The sequence below is a fragment of the Apostichopus japonicus genome, chromosome 20 (assembly GCF_037975245.1).
Source record: "Apostichopus japonicus isolate 1M-3 chromosome 20, ASM3797524v1, whole genome shotgun sequence".
Taxonomy (NCBI): Eukaryota; Metazoa; Echinodermata; class Holothuroidea; order Aspidochirotida; family Stichopodidae; genus Apostichopus; species Apostichopus japonicus.
The window spans coordinates 22640492-22656390 of record NC_092580.1 but is presented as its reverse complement, the minus strand read 5'-3'; the positions used below and the strand labels follow the sequence as shown (position 1 = coordinate 22656390).

Sequence of the window (15899 nt, the reverse complement as noted above, 5' to 3'; positions counted from 1 at the left end):
CCTTGATAATGTAACTATGTAAAATGAAACTCAAAGTAGGATTTCGATATGGTTGTTTGTATTTCTTGTCTGAAGCAAAGTATCGTATTATTTGCTTATAGAGATGGATAATCACAATCCATGTATAATCACCATGTCATGGTGGGTCGGGTGCTGTATTTCATATAGTGTCTCATGCGCTTAAATGGTAACACTAACAATTAATATTAACAAAGATTTATAATGCGCACGTATCCACCTAGAAAATGGCGCTCAAGGCTATCATCCTGTTAGATATGTCACGGGACTCACGTGAGATTATAATTATATGTAACTTGAAAGTTCAATTGCTATTCCGTGAAGTATATCTGTGTAGGACATATAGTGGGTGACTGAAACACTCTTAAAGTACTAATGAATTTAAGGAACCTGATTTGGTGAAATGATTTTGAATATGATTTTGCCTTTAGTGGCTTATCACCAAATATTTTCTAAAACGTAAAATTTAAAAATCGTCACATGTAGACCTGTCACAGCCTGCTCACTGATCCCTCAATAAAAATTCTTCCTTACTGAAAGTTTGAAAACTTAAACAACTTTATCATCCCCTACCCTTCCCTCCCTTCCCCACTTCCACTAATTGAAAATCTGGGGATAGTTTTGTCACTGCTTCGGGAAACTTGTAAAAGGTGAAGCATGCTTATCGTATATTTAGATATTTTACTTGTGACATTTTTAATGCATATTCTATCGTCTGAATAAGATCAAGGGAGCTGCAAGGTCTGCTCCACTGGGCTGTGACCCTTGAAAACCAGGCACGCGCAATTCACACACCAGATATAAAACCGAAGCACACTGGCTGCGATTTTAGCACAATTTCGGTAACGGCTTTAGTGGCGTCGCATGTCATTTGGAAGGTCAGTGAGAGTACATGGTGGGGTCGGGCAATGCAAGGGATAATGCAAGGTGACGCAACATGGGCTAGCACGAGCGAAGGGCACGTATGTCATGTCGTCGAAGGGCACAGGGACCAACTAAAGAGTTCCTAATTGGATGAAGGGAACGAATTCCCTGGATCATTTCGGTTTCCTTAGTTTAAATACGTAGTTTTAGCTTCAACGCAGCAAATGTTTGGAAAATCATACATACATAGTTATAGTCTGCATCGAAGACTAACAGTTTTGTATCTTCCTACCTTTTTTATATTTCAGTTTTATTTTGGACCTGGCAACAATGTCACATTTGGAATCTAGGAGCCCACAGAGTATGGGGGGGGGGCGGGCTTGTGATCAGTGAGTCTTATAACCTACAGTTTTTTTTATACCTATTGGTTTAAAAGATCCGCTAGGTAATGACCGACCGATCTGTTTAACTAGTTTGATCTTATTATAGTATACGTAGAGCCTGCTTTAAGTCTAGCCCATCAATCTATTGGAATGAGGACGTCATCTGTGCGAAACGGTCTTTGTTAAGCGGTTCAGTCATGTACTCTTCGAGAATCCGTCAGCAGACAATCAGGAAAAATATTCTCTTCAAAATGGAACGAATATTTTTAATTTAAGAATTTTGATATCTGAAGAAATATGTATAATTCAAGATACTCAGACAGGAGTTACAACAAACAGACATAAGAAAAGAACAAAGAGGTAATTATTGTAATATTTACTTGTTTCGTTATATATCTTTTCCACACAAAAGCAATGTCAAAACGGAAATAAACAATTTTATTAACTACATTCAGATGGAAACAGTTGAATCATAAATTTAAGCAAATAATTTAGTATCAACTATGTTTTTCTGTTATAACGAAACTAACGAGGGTTAACGAAATCGTTGTTTTCTCTCGTAGAATTCCAAAACCAATTTTCTTTGAAGGTCAATGAATATTCATTGCACTTGTGTGTAGTTGAACTTACTGGATTGTTCATCTAAACCTTTAAGTAGATGGAACGGAGACGAAGTTGCGAACAGGCGGTTGCAAAGTTTGGCTCATCTTTGTCAGATCATTCAGCATGCAAGGACCATAACACTATCCATCTAACTATCCGGTCATATCCCACTGTTACTATACTTTCAAAAGTAATCTCAAAAGTAATATCTTTTAGGATCATTTTGTTCTTTGTATTTGTACTGTGTTTTTATTTTCTGCCATGTATTTGACAATGTGTTCTTTTGTTGTTAAGCGCCACGATCATATTTATACAGGTCGTATTTTCATCTCCGTAAATCTGAGACTGGATGTGTAAGTATTAGCGCCCCGGTTGTACAGAGCGACACCATTAACACTTTTGCTGCTGTTGTAGACCCCATTGAGGTTTGCATCATAGCAATGATTATTATCGTTGTACCACCAGCCGCTGTGAAGTTTAGCACCACAGTGATGATAATAATAACCATCGTTGTCGACGACGTGTGTTGAGAAGCCTCTCCTTCGGTGATAAGCCATGTAGTCGTACCCTAGAAAAAGAGAAACCAAAGTCACTTAGTTTTGTTACGGTAGGCTACATATTACATCGGCATTGCTTCTCCACATAGGCGTAGGAGGCGAGGGGGGGGGGGGGCTGGGGGGGGGGCTGCAGACCCCAACCAGCAATTTTTGTGAAAATTCGGGCAATATGCTGAGAATTTTTCGGGCACCTACTGAAAGGAAAATAATTTGCAATGTATTTTTCAATGGTTAAACTGATATTATTATTATCATTATTATTGTAACGACTTCTCCAATAATTCTAACCAATATGGAAGGGTAATAACACAGCAAATGATTGTATGTTATTGGCATGCGGTGTATAACAACCGATGCATGCCTACATGGTATGCACATTACGCGCGAAAAATTTAGGTTTTATTTTTCGGGCAAGTCGTTACAGCCCCCCCCCCCCAAATCAAATTGGGCTCCTACGCCTGTTTCTCCGTAATTTTCTTTGACATTTTGGCGTCATCTATAATATAAGGCTTTTAAAGTGTTAACGTAATACGCTAAGTAAGTGTACCGTACCGTATTTGACGGTAGTGCCCCTTTTCTATTAAACCGTACAGTCTTACAATCACCGAATTCAACGCATTATCCTTGTGTGCATGCTGTTCTTAATGTTTAATGTTTTGTTAGTTTTTGTAAATTATTCTGTTGAATATTCATACTTTAAGATATCATATCCAAGGCATAAACCATGGTTATATTTGTACCATCATTCGTTCGTGCATCTTATGGTGATTTATTCCCTCTGAACTTTTTCTCCGAAATCAATTGCTTGTATCCAAAATATTTAAAAAGGAATGTGTTATATACTTTTAAATGAGGTTTTCTGACTTAATAAAGTAACGAACAAAATCAGTTCAAAATGAAAACTCAAATCTAAGTCATATCCAGCCTAGATTACATTGATATCATAAGGCCACTGCAAGGAGTAATTTATATTTAGTATTATTAGTGTAAGAACGATTCAAAATTTTCATGCGTAAATGGAACCGCATTCTATGAAAAGTAAGTTGGGGTATTCGTCTAAAGTTTTACAACTTCCATAATTTTTATCCATTTCATGTAACATATACAAAATATATATTTTTTGATAAGAAAAAAAAACATTATGCATTGTTGTCAGTTGTTATCTGTCCTTTATACATATTATATATATATATATATATATATATATATATATATATATATATATATATAATATATATATATATATATAATATATATATACATATATATCTGTCCTGAAAGTAGTGTTACTTGAAATAATCAAGAAATGTCGAGTCTACGAGCAACTCTTTGACGACATTTCAACAAATTTGAACGAACCCTCACTCGTACCCTATAATTAGTCTGAAATACTTTGCAGCAACTGACTAATGTTTTAACTGCAAATAACACCTCAAAAATCAAAGAAACATTTTAGCCAACTTCAATTATGAATTTTTGATGGCAAATCTAATGTACGACGGAATGCGTGGTACTAATCTTTCGAAAAGTACATTATTATTTGTAAGTGGTTTAGATTTATTCATATAAAGCTCCACGTATAGGCTGTTGATGATGGTGGAGTTGCTGATCCTTTTAACTAGATATATCTTTTTATGACTTTATGCGATTACGCAACTGGTCAGAATAGTTATTCTTGAAAAAACTAACGAAGCCTTCAAGCAACTAGAGAATTGAATAAGTTTAAGCAAGAAAGTTTCTATGGTGTAATAATTTATAAAGGTCATCTTTCACACATCATTTCTATTTATAAGTTTTTGACATCCATCGATGAAGGAATATGAAATGAATTATTATCAGTTACTGAAGAGACGCAAACAATGAAGAAAAGAAATCATCGATATATATTATGTATCATCTTTAACAGTTATTTGTTGGAACTGATATCAGCAACAAGACTTGAAGTGCAGATGTTACCACTACTCACCTGTATTACCGGTAAAGCTACCAAGGGTTTCTAATCTGTAATTGTTCGCTTCGTTATTGATGCGAAATGCGTCATAGTTGAGATTATATGACACACCATCCCGGTTTACCAAATCGATACGCATTTTATAGCTCTTTTGATTCGTCAGGTAATAGAGTTTTTCATTTCCTAGCCATAATTCTCCAGTCGCTGTATCGGGAAACCCATTCTTGTATATGTTCCAGTTGCGGTAAAAGCCCACAGAACCATCTTGACGTCGCTGAAATACCTGAAAGTGGGAAAAAATACAATGATAAATAAACCTTTGTCATCGGCCATGTGTCATATCAGATGATCCGGTTACGCAACAACTTGACTTGTGGATTTACCTTGGATAAACTCTTGGATTAACCTTCAACAGCTCGCTTACTTGGAATACCCACGTGAATAATTTGGCAGCAAAAGCTAAACAGAGATTATATTGTATTCGTAGGCTCGCCGGCTTTGGCTTAGATTTTGATAAGCAGCTTTGGCTTTTTCAGACAATGGTGCTGTCTTTCCTTGTGTACTGTGGCCCAGTTTGGTTATCATCCTGTTCTAAAGGACAATTAGACTACTTGAATAAATCCGTCAAGTTGTATTCTACCATCACGGATGATTTTATTGAACGTATCATATGTCTATGTGCTTCTTCTATAGTCGAGGATTCCGATCACCCTCTTTTTGAGTTTTATATGAAACCACGTAGATTTTACACGATCCCACGTATGCGAACAGAACGGTTTAGGCGATCATTTTTACCTATAAGTATTAAAACTTTGAATTGTATGATACATAGATAACTTTTTTTACCTATTTTTGAGATGCTGTAGTCCATTTCATTATATTGTCATTTTATGATGAATATCAATAAATTTTACTTTACTTTACTTTACTTTACATTTCTTTGAAGACAAACTGTTGCGAATGACCGTAATTAGCCATGCAGGACGCATACACTCATCAGACGAAGACGTATGCAATCAGTCCATTGATGCTATGTTTCAAATGTTGCCATATAAAAAGCCGCCTAGAACCTGCTTTTGAAAAAAGTGCGCCCATTGCGATATCTATATCACCTAATCGATATCTATATCACCTAATAAGACACCGATATTTTTCTTACTCATTCGGGTTAAGAAGGAAAACTCTTGCAAAAGCATTATGGGATGTCCCTCCTCCCTCCCTCCCCCCCCCTTAACTCTTCTTTTAAAAGCCAATATTAGGTCTTACTGTCCAACCGCCTCCGTTGGACATCTCACAGTAGACTTCAAATTCCGATCCAGGCCAACCAGCTGGCTTGATGTTGTACACGCCATCATTTCTTAATCCAGATGTATAAACATCATAACAATCGGTAAAGTCATTGCGGGTACAATTTTCTCCGTCTCCTTCGAATCCCTCTCGGCAGTGGCATCCAAATGTATCGCTTCGCTCCTCACAAACGGCATTGGCATCGCATCTGAAGCTGGAATCGCAAATCAAGGTACCTGACTCACATGAACAACGTTCTGTACAGTCATCGTTGACGTAGCTACCACCGTCCTGATAAGAAAACGTAGTAAAACTATGAACATCATGCAAAACACAGTCACAGTTTCAAACTGAAAACTTTGTGTTTCAATGTTTATAACTACCGCTGGCATATCAACAAAATATACATGTTGCGCTTTACTATGTAATAAAGCATGTACATATCTGTACTTCAACAAGATTTTATGTTATATGCTGATTGCTGTGATTTCAATGACCAATCCCCTCCGCACCTCCCCTCATTTCTCCCACACCACAACCCCCCCCCCCGCCCTTCCCACCTCATATCTAAAGCGATTAAACAATGACTTACCGGAATAACACCTCTTCCTGTTAAGTAGCAGCCGCATGCTTCAGGGGGTACACATGTATCACCTTTGATAAAATATCCTCCCGGACAAATACAAGACTCGTCATCCTCTGCGCTGCAAGTATCCTCGCACACATCCGGGTTCTCACATGACGTTTGGCAGGAACAATTCTTGAAAACCATATTACTTGGACAAGTTTCAATAAAGGAATCTAGAATGAGAACGAAATATAACTAGGCTGTGTTAGTTCGTGTTGAACATAAATTTACAAAATGAAAATGTGAATGGACTCGTTGCAGCGTCTTTCAAAGAGAGAGGTTAATAAGTGCTGACAGTTTTACTCGAAGGTTTCAAGTGTTTCTTCCTATAACCTTTGATTGAAGATTTCAAACTTACCGACTGTTCCGGTGCTTTGACCAACACTGACTATACGAAACTTGCTGAACTCATCACTGATTCGAAAACCTTCGTAAGTGGCGAAAAACGAAGACCCCGCAGAATTCTCGAAATCAATTCGAAGTTGGTATTTCTTTTGATTTGTAAGGAAACTCAGCTTTTGGTTTCCGATCCAAAATTCACTTCTCAGAAAACCAAAGCCTTCCTTGTAATCTGACCAGCTCCGATCAAAGTTAATTGAGCCATCCACACGTCGTTGAATCACCTGAAATGAGATATAAAATGTATTGCTAGATGCTTTCAAAGTACATTCCTGGAGGAACTGATAATTCAAAATTCCAGCCATTGAGAACTTAGTTATATAGACAGTTAAGTCACTCAGTGTTTATAACCAAGTATGCAGTGGCAGTTCATATTTTTGGAAATTATTGCATGGGTTATAATAATCTGATTTTCTAGCATATTTGGGGGCCATACTGATGACATTTAGACATTTAAATTTCACTCAGTCAATTAAATAATTCATAATCAATTTGTAAGGGAAGTTAGTTAGCCAAAGTGCCATATTAGTATGGATAAAGCATGATAAACTATTGATAAAAGTGAAACTTTAAAGCAGACCAATTAGTCTGAGATACTTCATTCGTCTAATACTTTCACGGTCGCATACGGGACTGAAAGCAAGGAAAGGATTTATCTCCCAATATTAGGAGGTGAGGGAGTATACGGGGTGGGGCGAATTGTGGGAAATGTGTCCTTCTGGTATTGCGTACGATAGATCCCGTTTCTGGTTATAAGTTATTTATATATATACATATATAACAGATTGATTAATAATGGGAAACAACTTTTGGAATGTATCTTACTGTCCAACCACCGCCGTCTACTTCATTCTCACAGAATACTTCAAATGGTTCATCAAATCCCTCTGGTCTTATTACGAACACACCACTCGAGTTATTGTTTGAGCATTGGGCCTTGACTTCTGCGCAGTCTCGGGGATATTCGGAACGTTGATAGAAAAAGTACGATGCTTCTACAAACATGACATAATATAGTAATTAATTTATTACTATGTAATGAATATAAATTGTAGTTACATTACGCATTATAGGTCACAAAAAAATGCGGTGATCTTATTTATTTATCATGTCAACAGCATTCGTCCAAAATTACTTAAAATTTTTCATCTGTTTTTTTTTTAAACTACTGAAAGTTTGGTTTCGTCTGATATTTCGAAAGTACATAAAGATTATTCTCTTGAAACACGAAATAAACGTACTTACTGACCGACGGTATTATTGAATTTGAAGGAAACCCGAGCAAATCAACCCCTACCTATATCGTATGCTTAGGGGTTTGAAAACTATGTGGGCAGAGGAGATGAGTAGATTGAATGAATTCAAGTTGGCATAGAAATAAAAAATAAATAAAGATTCAGTCTCCTTTTTCAGCGTTGTGGGAAGAAATTTAAAAAAAATCATGATTCGAAGCACATTACTAACATAGTTTGGAAGTTTTGATTGCGAATATTAAGAAAGAAGAAACATTTTTACAAATGGCTTCACTCACCTTGATTGTTTCCGCCACTTTTTGGAGTTCCCTGAAGAGAGAAAACAAAGATATTATTCCCTAAATGCTTCTTTTGTTAGAATGTGTAGAGTGTAGAAAAGTTTACATAACAATGTAACTGCCTTTCCTTGTTTCCACAAGCTATAAAATGTTATCGGTTTTTCGATTAGCGACAAACAAACTTTGCCTCAAACCGTTCTGGCTTTTTTAACAGAGTTGTATCAACTGGCAGTTATTTTCGCCAATTTACTTGATGCACAGCCAAAACTGGTTTAAATTCTTTGTTCCTTTGTCTTGATGCGAAGATAAAGAAAAATATGGAGTTTGCTTTTAATGTTATTTAATATAGCATCGCAGCCGGGACTTACCGGTTGTCTCTAGAAGTGTAAGGAATTTTCTTTTAAATGGAATAATTGGATAGTATTTGTACACGAATACATAATTGCCAAAGGACAATATATACGGTATGGATATGCAAATAATATACGGTAAACAAAATATGGTATGGAGGAAGCATTTTGGAGGTAGGTGTAAATTGTTGTGTTATTCACTACATATGTCTGATCTAAAAAGTAGGAAAGTAAGATTTCATTTGCGATTATATCGGAATAATAATTACTACTAGAATATGCAATTATAAAACAAAACTAAAGTACTTCAACTTGTTCCTTGTAAAGTGTTGAAAAAAATCAATGAAAATTAGCGTACCAGTATGTAAGCGTATGGTGTGGGGAGGTACGTGTGATGCAGGGTGAATGGGCTTCATCGGAATAGTTATAATAGTGACTTTGGGGAGAACGGTTGGATTTGGAACACTCACACAAAGAATTGATCAGTAAGTTTACTGTTTGGTTTGGAAGAGGAAAGTGTAATAATTCTAAAACTATCGCTGACGTAAAATGGCATTCGCATTGCCTATAGGTGTCGTACCACAATTAAGCGTTCCATTGACTTTACCTACTAAATTCGTCATTTTACTAAGGCATAGATAGAAGTTTTCAACCGGTATGTCCTGCCCACCATATGATAGCCAAGGCTTGGCCTGTCATGGCATCTGCAAATTTCCATACCATGACCATTTAGATTTTGAGCTAGAAGAGGATTAATTTCAGCATCCTGAACCGCAATCATTTCGTTTGCTCACTCGAAGTAATATCCACATTTAACCATATAGTTTCTAAAAATTTCTGATATCACCTTCAATCCTCCATATTTTCACACCATTTGTAGGTCTATACAATGATTTATGCTCTTTCAAATAAATACAGAAAAACAATGAAGGTGACTGAAAATATGCCGAAACAAGCACTGCAGTAGGTCGCTTTAAGTCATTTTGTTCTACGGTTAACCTTACGAGCAGATGTACATTTTACTGTAACTGTGGTACGATACCTAAAACTTAACACAATAAAGTGTTAAGATTTCTATAATGGTAAACAGCTAATACTCAGGACAGAGCTTGATATTTTAACATGATACCAATACGTAATCAATATATATACTGTGTATATGAGGATAAAAGGACACGAATCGACATGGAAGAAAAATATCATAACATATGTGATTTAATGTTTGAATATTAAAGCTGTTACTAAAAACAAAAAATCAGTCTGTCAGTATAGTAACGATTCTTCACTCCAAAATGATCACTTATATAGATATCAAGTGCAAATTTGATGAGGTTTTTTGAATGTATACACGAGTAAAGTTGGTGAATGCATTCTGTAGGAAAGAGGAATTAAATTAAACCCGAATGCGCAAAAAGACGGGAATTTGACGGGAAGAAATTCCTAAAACTATAAAAGCGAGGAGAGGTAGCATGAGATAAATATTCAACTTCAACCAGTACGATGCGAATTATTCCATTGGTATTCGAATGATAATATTAATAGCTATATATTAAGAAAGAATTATATTATTAAGTTTTATAGCTAAATTTTGATAACCCTTTTTATATAAAAATAAATATACAGCTCATTTTACTCTGATAAGTTAACGTGTAATTCCCATGTCGTCAGTATAACCAGAATTATTCCACAACTATTGACACAATCACCTGTGGGAACATCAAATTGTTTCTATGTATACCAACCACTGTAAAACAATTGACGAGAGATTATTTTCATTTTCATTGCTCCTTAGTTTGTTTTGGTTTCTATTAGCCTCTGAAGAAGATCCTGCTAGAATCGAAACGTCGGGCCCTCTGACTTTTATATTTTACCGACAAGTGTTGTTAAATTGTTTAAAAATATACTTTGACGGTAGCATACCGGCTGCCAGATGTAATTTAACAGCAGCTTATTTTGGGAGGAAAAACGGTGCGACGCTTTTTTAACGGGTACTTTCGAACCGTAAAATTACGTCGTTAGAATTCAGTTTAAGAACAGCTCCTCTTATGTAAACGTTTCCTCCTGCAGTTATCAGATGATTTTGACTAATTGTGTACTTACTTCATCACTGGCCATGAATACTAATGAATGAATACTATTCAACCTGAAACACATAGTTATTAAACGAAGAGCTGTTTTATAAATGATAAATGTTACATAGTCAAGTCAGCTATATATAACGATTTTGTGTATTGAAGGTAATAGTGAACACTGTCACTTTAGTTTTAGCACAAACAAGTACAGTTTTCAAGCAAAAAACACATCATTTCATAAATTAAATACATTATGTTCATAATTAGGCACCGATATCATAGCGGGAATGTAACCCACAAAATTTTGGTAACACCTTCACTATGAATATGTAAATTGGACAGTGTCCCGATTTTAATTGACACAAAACGGGGATAAGTGTAATATTGTAAATTCACACAGAGGTTAGACATCGGACATCGAGTCACTATATCCACGTTTATTCTTTAATAACGTTAAGCAATTAAAGTGGCATTCTCATTGCTATGGTGAATGTTATAATTTACGGTATAACGGTACGGTACATATACTTCAATAACCCCCAGTTACTTTAATTTACAGAACGGGTAGTGAACGTGATGACAATGAATGCACATGCTATATAACATTCTCGTGCTATTTTAGCATTAAAAGAATTCGTGCCATAGTAATATTACGTCAAAATTTCACTTTTCATTTACAATTTATTTTAACAGTTCAGATAGGCAGTTTTTAACATCTTTTCTCTCACTTACAAACACTTTTTAAAAGTTGTAATGTTATCGGAGCAACTAAATTAAATGATCGGGATAGAATTTGCCAGTATATCAGTATATCTACCAACCTCAGCATATCGCATGATAATGTATCTATATATAGGTAGTCGGGAACAGTTAAAACGGGGAAAAATATTTGTAAAATATTCCTCTGAATGAATTTAATGTATGAGTATTAAAACTGAGAAGTGGGGGGAGGGTTGCGCCGGCTATTTAAAAGGCTATTCTGTCACTCTTTATGATTGAAACTAAACGTCTATACACACTGGAACAGTTGGAAAAATTCTGCTGTAAGTAACTAGAAATAAATATGAACGTAGAAAGACGAAACATTGAGAAGAAGACAATCTTCTTAAGTATAAAGTGAATGGGTGAGTTATATGTAAATAATTAACTACAACAAGTAAATTCTCGAGTTATCAAGCATCGATATTTTTTCAATTATTAAATAGGAAGATAAATATTAACATTTATAATGAAGATTTTCTCAAGTACGTTTACTCGGATATTTTGTTTAGAGTCATATTAAACTCCTGCGATGAACGATATGGAGAGAAAACATGACATGCGAGGTTGAAATACTTTTTGAAGGTATGATAGCTTGGGTTGAAGAGAAAATTGAAGGTGATGGGTAGATATGCATCGTTAAACAAGGTTTAATGAAATTGATGTAATCACTTGCTGGTTTGGGTCATAATCCGCTCATTTAAAGGAGGAAAAACATTATCTTTGTCAAGAATAATGCTTTTCAAAAATGGAACCATTCAACCGCCAAACTACAATATAGGAATTACAATTTAAAGCATTAGAAACTAAATTAAACCATCATATTGTGAAATCCTGTGTTCATTTCAATAGATGCAGAAAATTAATTCAGGTTGTTTTAAATTTATATTATTGCAAGAACATGTCGGAAAGCATCTTCGAAATACGGTAATCGAAAGTATGGCTGTATTTCGATCAAATAAGAAATGTGAATGACACACACTTTCAACTCTTTCGAATAAAAACGGCGATGTTTTTTTTTAATTTATCTTTTTCTCTTTTTAAGTTATTAAAAAATAATATATGCCGTTATAACGTTTGCTGATAAGTTAACATTTTCATGCGTTTTATGTCATCATGATGTTAATAAAACTTCACAGCTAGGGAGAAAGTTAACACGGTGTTCAAATATGTCAATATGCTCTATGTTATCCCCCTGCACCCACAAGATATATTAGTAAAAAGGACTGAATATGTAAAGCAATCTGTATCTACTTGTCATTCTTCATGAACTACAGACACAAGAAATTGATTACATTACCCCAGAACATAACAAAAGGGTGACTCTGAATGAAAATGCATACAACCAAAGAACGACTTTAACGAAAATACGAAAGAATGTGGGGAAATGTAGATTATAAATGAGACAAACAGTTTTTACAGTTTTTAGAACTAAGTTGGGTTTTTTTAAACCTATTTTTTTAAATTAAGATTTATCATTACTGTTCGTTAATCTTCTAACGCCTAGAAACTGTTTGCATGCTAAATGCTAGACGAGGGTTCCAAACTTCAACAGATGAAGAAACACTTAACTTTGTCTGATAAGACTCAACTCACAAGGAAAGCGATATCAAGATCAATAAATGTATAAAATAGTTCAACAAGTTAGTAAAACTTGGTACTGCAAAAGGCTCAATATTACTAAAATATTTTTCCCGACACAAATATGTAAGTTCTAAAACATTTTACAGTTAATATTGTGAGTAGAAGAACACTCACCGAATACCCATCAAAATGAACGATTTAGATATGAATCTAGTCTCAAAGTAAAATATAGATATTAATCTAGTCACAAAGTACGATTTAGATATGAATATAGTCTCAACGTACGATAAAGATATGAATTTAGTCTCAAAGTACGAATTAGATATGAATCCAGTCTCAAAGTACGGTATAGCAATTTGACAAAGGATAATTGACAAAGGATAATACTACCAGCTGCCTTTGACAATTTTTTAACCAGTAACAGAGATGTACATAATCATAACACGAGGCATGCTAATCATGCCCACTATAATCTCTACAATACCACCATTGGAACTTTAAGCCTACAAAACCGTGCAACAAAAACATGGAATCTTCTAATGAACGATTTAAAGAGTAAAAAGTCAGTCACATCCTTTAAGAAGTGGTTTTGTAAGGAAATAATAGCTAGTTACTGACTAAAACTAAATTATACCTGTATGTAATTACTATATATATATATATATATTGAACATTTAATTTGTACTTATATCTATGTATGTATTCATACACATATATATATTTTGTTTTTTCTTTTGTTTTCTTTTCTTTCTTCAGGGAGTCTTCCACATTGTTAAGCTTTTAAGCTTTATGGAAGACTTCCTCCACTTTGTACTTTTGTGGCAAACAAATAAATAAATAATAATAATTTTTGTTTTTTCCTATCTGTAATGTCAGTCACCTTTTATTCATGTAATATAGAAATTAAAGTTAAGTTTGAATAAATCAGTTTGTTGGTTTAATAACAATGAATTCGAAACTATTTCACATCTCCCTCTCTCTTTTTTTCCTCTTCTTTTTTGTACTTCTTAAGTATGGATGTAGACACCCCTGAATATATATATTTTTGGAGCATAAGTTTATAAAGTTTTAAACTATGTCTGTATTTTGTGTGCAAATTTCAATATGCCTGAAATAGTAGTAAGAAATTATAACATGTTTAATCAGTAAAAACATTACATTGAAGAGGAAACTATTACTACTAATACATGATAACTTAAATGAGTCGTCTCTTCTTGAACAGAAATTTTTACATCAATATCAAGCATTTTGTTAACATTTTCATTTACATGTTTGAAATACTTTTTATACGTTTTAAAGAAGGATTTTTTTTAATGAATTCTCGAAGTAGAAGTGACTGTGTTAAATATGTAGTAAACTAAGGAAGGGAGATGCAGTGATAGCTAATATAATTCTTCTTAATTAATCTCATGTTGAGAAAATGTGACCATATGTTTTTTATTTACACTCTTACCAAATGTTTTTGACTATTGATTATTCTAAAAACTATGATTTTCTGAAGATATTTAAAAGTCACAAAGAAGAATGGTTTTATTCACCAATGTCTATATTTCGATACAAAGAGTATATAGAATAAAAAGTAACAATTTCATTGAATATTGTTTTGTGGATTAATCAAGGATTTTTAAAAATTTGAAGGATGCGATCCTCCGTGATAGGAGGTAATTGCTATTGTCAACGTAAACCGATAAACTGAATGAAACTAGTTTCCTAAATAGATTGAGATTAAAAAGAGCAAACCAGAAAGAAATATATATGTACTAGTATTTACCCCTAGCCCCCCCCCCCCAAAAAAAAAGATGTGTTCATTCGCTAGACGAGTGTTAACTTTTGATTTCAAGTTATGCAGCAGGATTGAAAAAAAATTAATTTGCTGTTTGTGATTTATTTTTCATTTTCAAAAATAATTAATACATGAAAGTTTGATTAATTGCAACCATATTTTGAGAACTTAATACTCTACAGCTTTGGTAAACAGCAAACGTTTGACTTTATTTTCTATCAAGGCGTATTGACGTAACACATTTCATAATTGAAATACTACATACCAGAAAAGTAAGAAAAATGAGATAAGGTTTATGTTGGCGAGAGGTTTAATAGAAATATAGGAACTGACATTAATATTATATAACCTAAAATTAACTATAGTGTCTGGAAACGAGGTTTGAATGACGATAGCAAAATAAAGTCACAGAATATTACTCGAACCTAAAGCAAAACAAATGTTGTGTTTGCAACTACATCAAGTAACGTGAGTTTATACAAGAAAGGTGTAGGTGAACCGATTCAAGTTTGGTAACAATTTAGAAAGTTTCAAGTTAGCGACAGATAAACAGGGTAGTAGCCTATAGGACAATTATGAATATGCAGCGTGAATTTTTGAAATGTACTTGCAAAATAGAAAGGAATTAAGGCAAGGGGTGATACACAAGAATTATTATTTAAACAAATATGCAAGTATGAGGAGCTTTTTTTTATGAAAAAGAAAAGATAAAACACAAAATAATTCTTAAGAATCTGGAATAAAGATTTCTGTTCTAAATGAGCGGCAGAAATTTATCAGCAAGTCTGTCAATTAGAAGAGAACTTTATCTGCATTTGATGTTTCAAAAAAAATTATCGATTGAAACAAACAGAATATAGAAATAAGATGGCGGGTAAAAAAGATTGAAAAATTGTACAATAACTTCACGAAAATTCAAAATTGAATTTTCAGCTGACACAAGAAGGGAAAATGGAGAAAAATTTCGGACTTACCAATTCTTGAGAGTTCGCTGCATTTAGAGCGATCGATGCAAAAATGGTGATTTTTAAAATGATACTGTAGAGATGAAACTCCTCCATTGTGACTTTTGTACACTTTGATGGTCTCGATGCAATAGATGGAAATGACAGACAGTACCACTGTTGGTG

At 34.2% G+C, this 15899-nt stretch overlaps 1 protein-coding gene across 1 annotated transcript; it reads right to left on the bottom strand.

Annotated features, from left to right (window-relative positions):
- Positions 1-1652: 1652 nt before the first annotated feature.
- On the bottom strand, positions 1653-15899 carry LOC139961235 (uncharacterized). Its single transcript, XM_071960308.1, has 8 exons — positions 15744-15899; positions 8222-8252; positions 7516-7685; positions 6650-6914; positions 6256-6464; positions 5643-5954; positions 4392-4659; positions 1653-2436 (listed from the first exon to the last, which is right to left on the bottom strand). Exons 1-8 carry the CDS (start codon positions 15828-15830, stop codon positions 2177-2179), a joined length of 1602 nt encoding a protein of 533 aa, XP_071816409.1. The 5' UTR covers positions 15831-15899; the 3' UTR covers positions 1653-2176.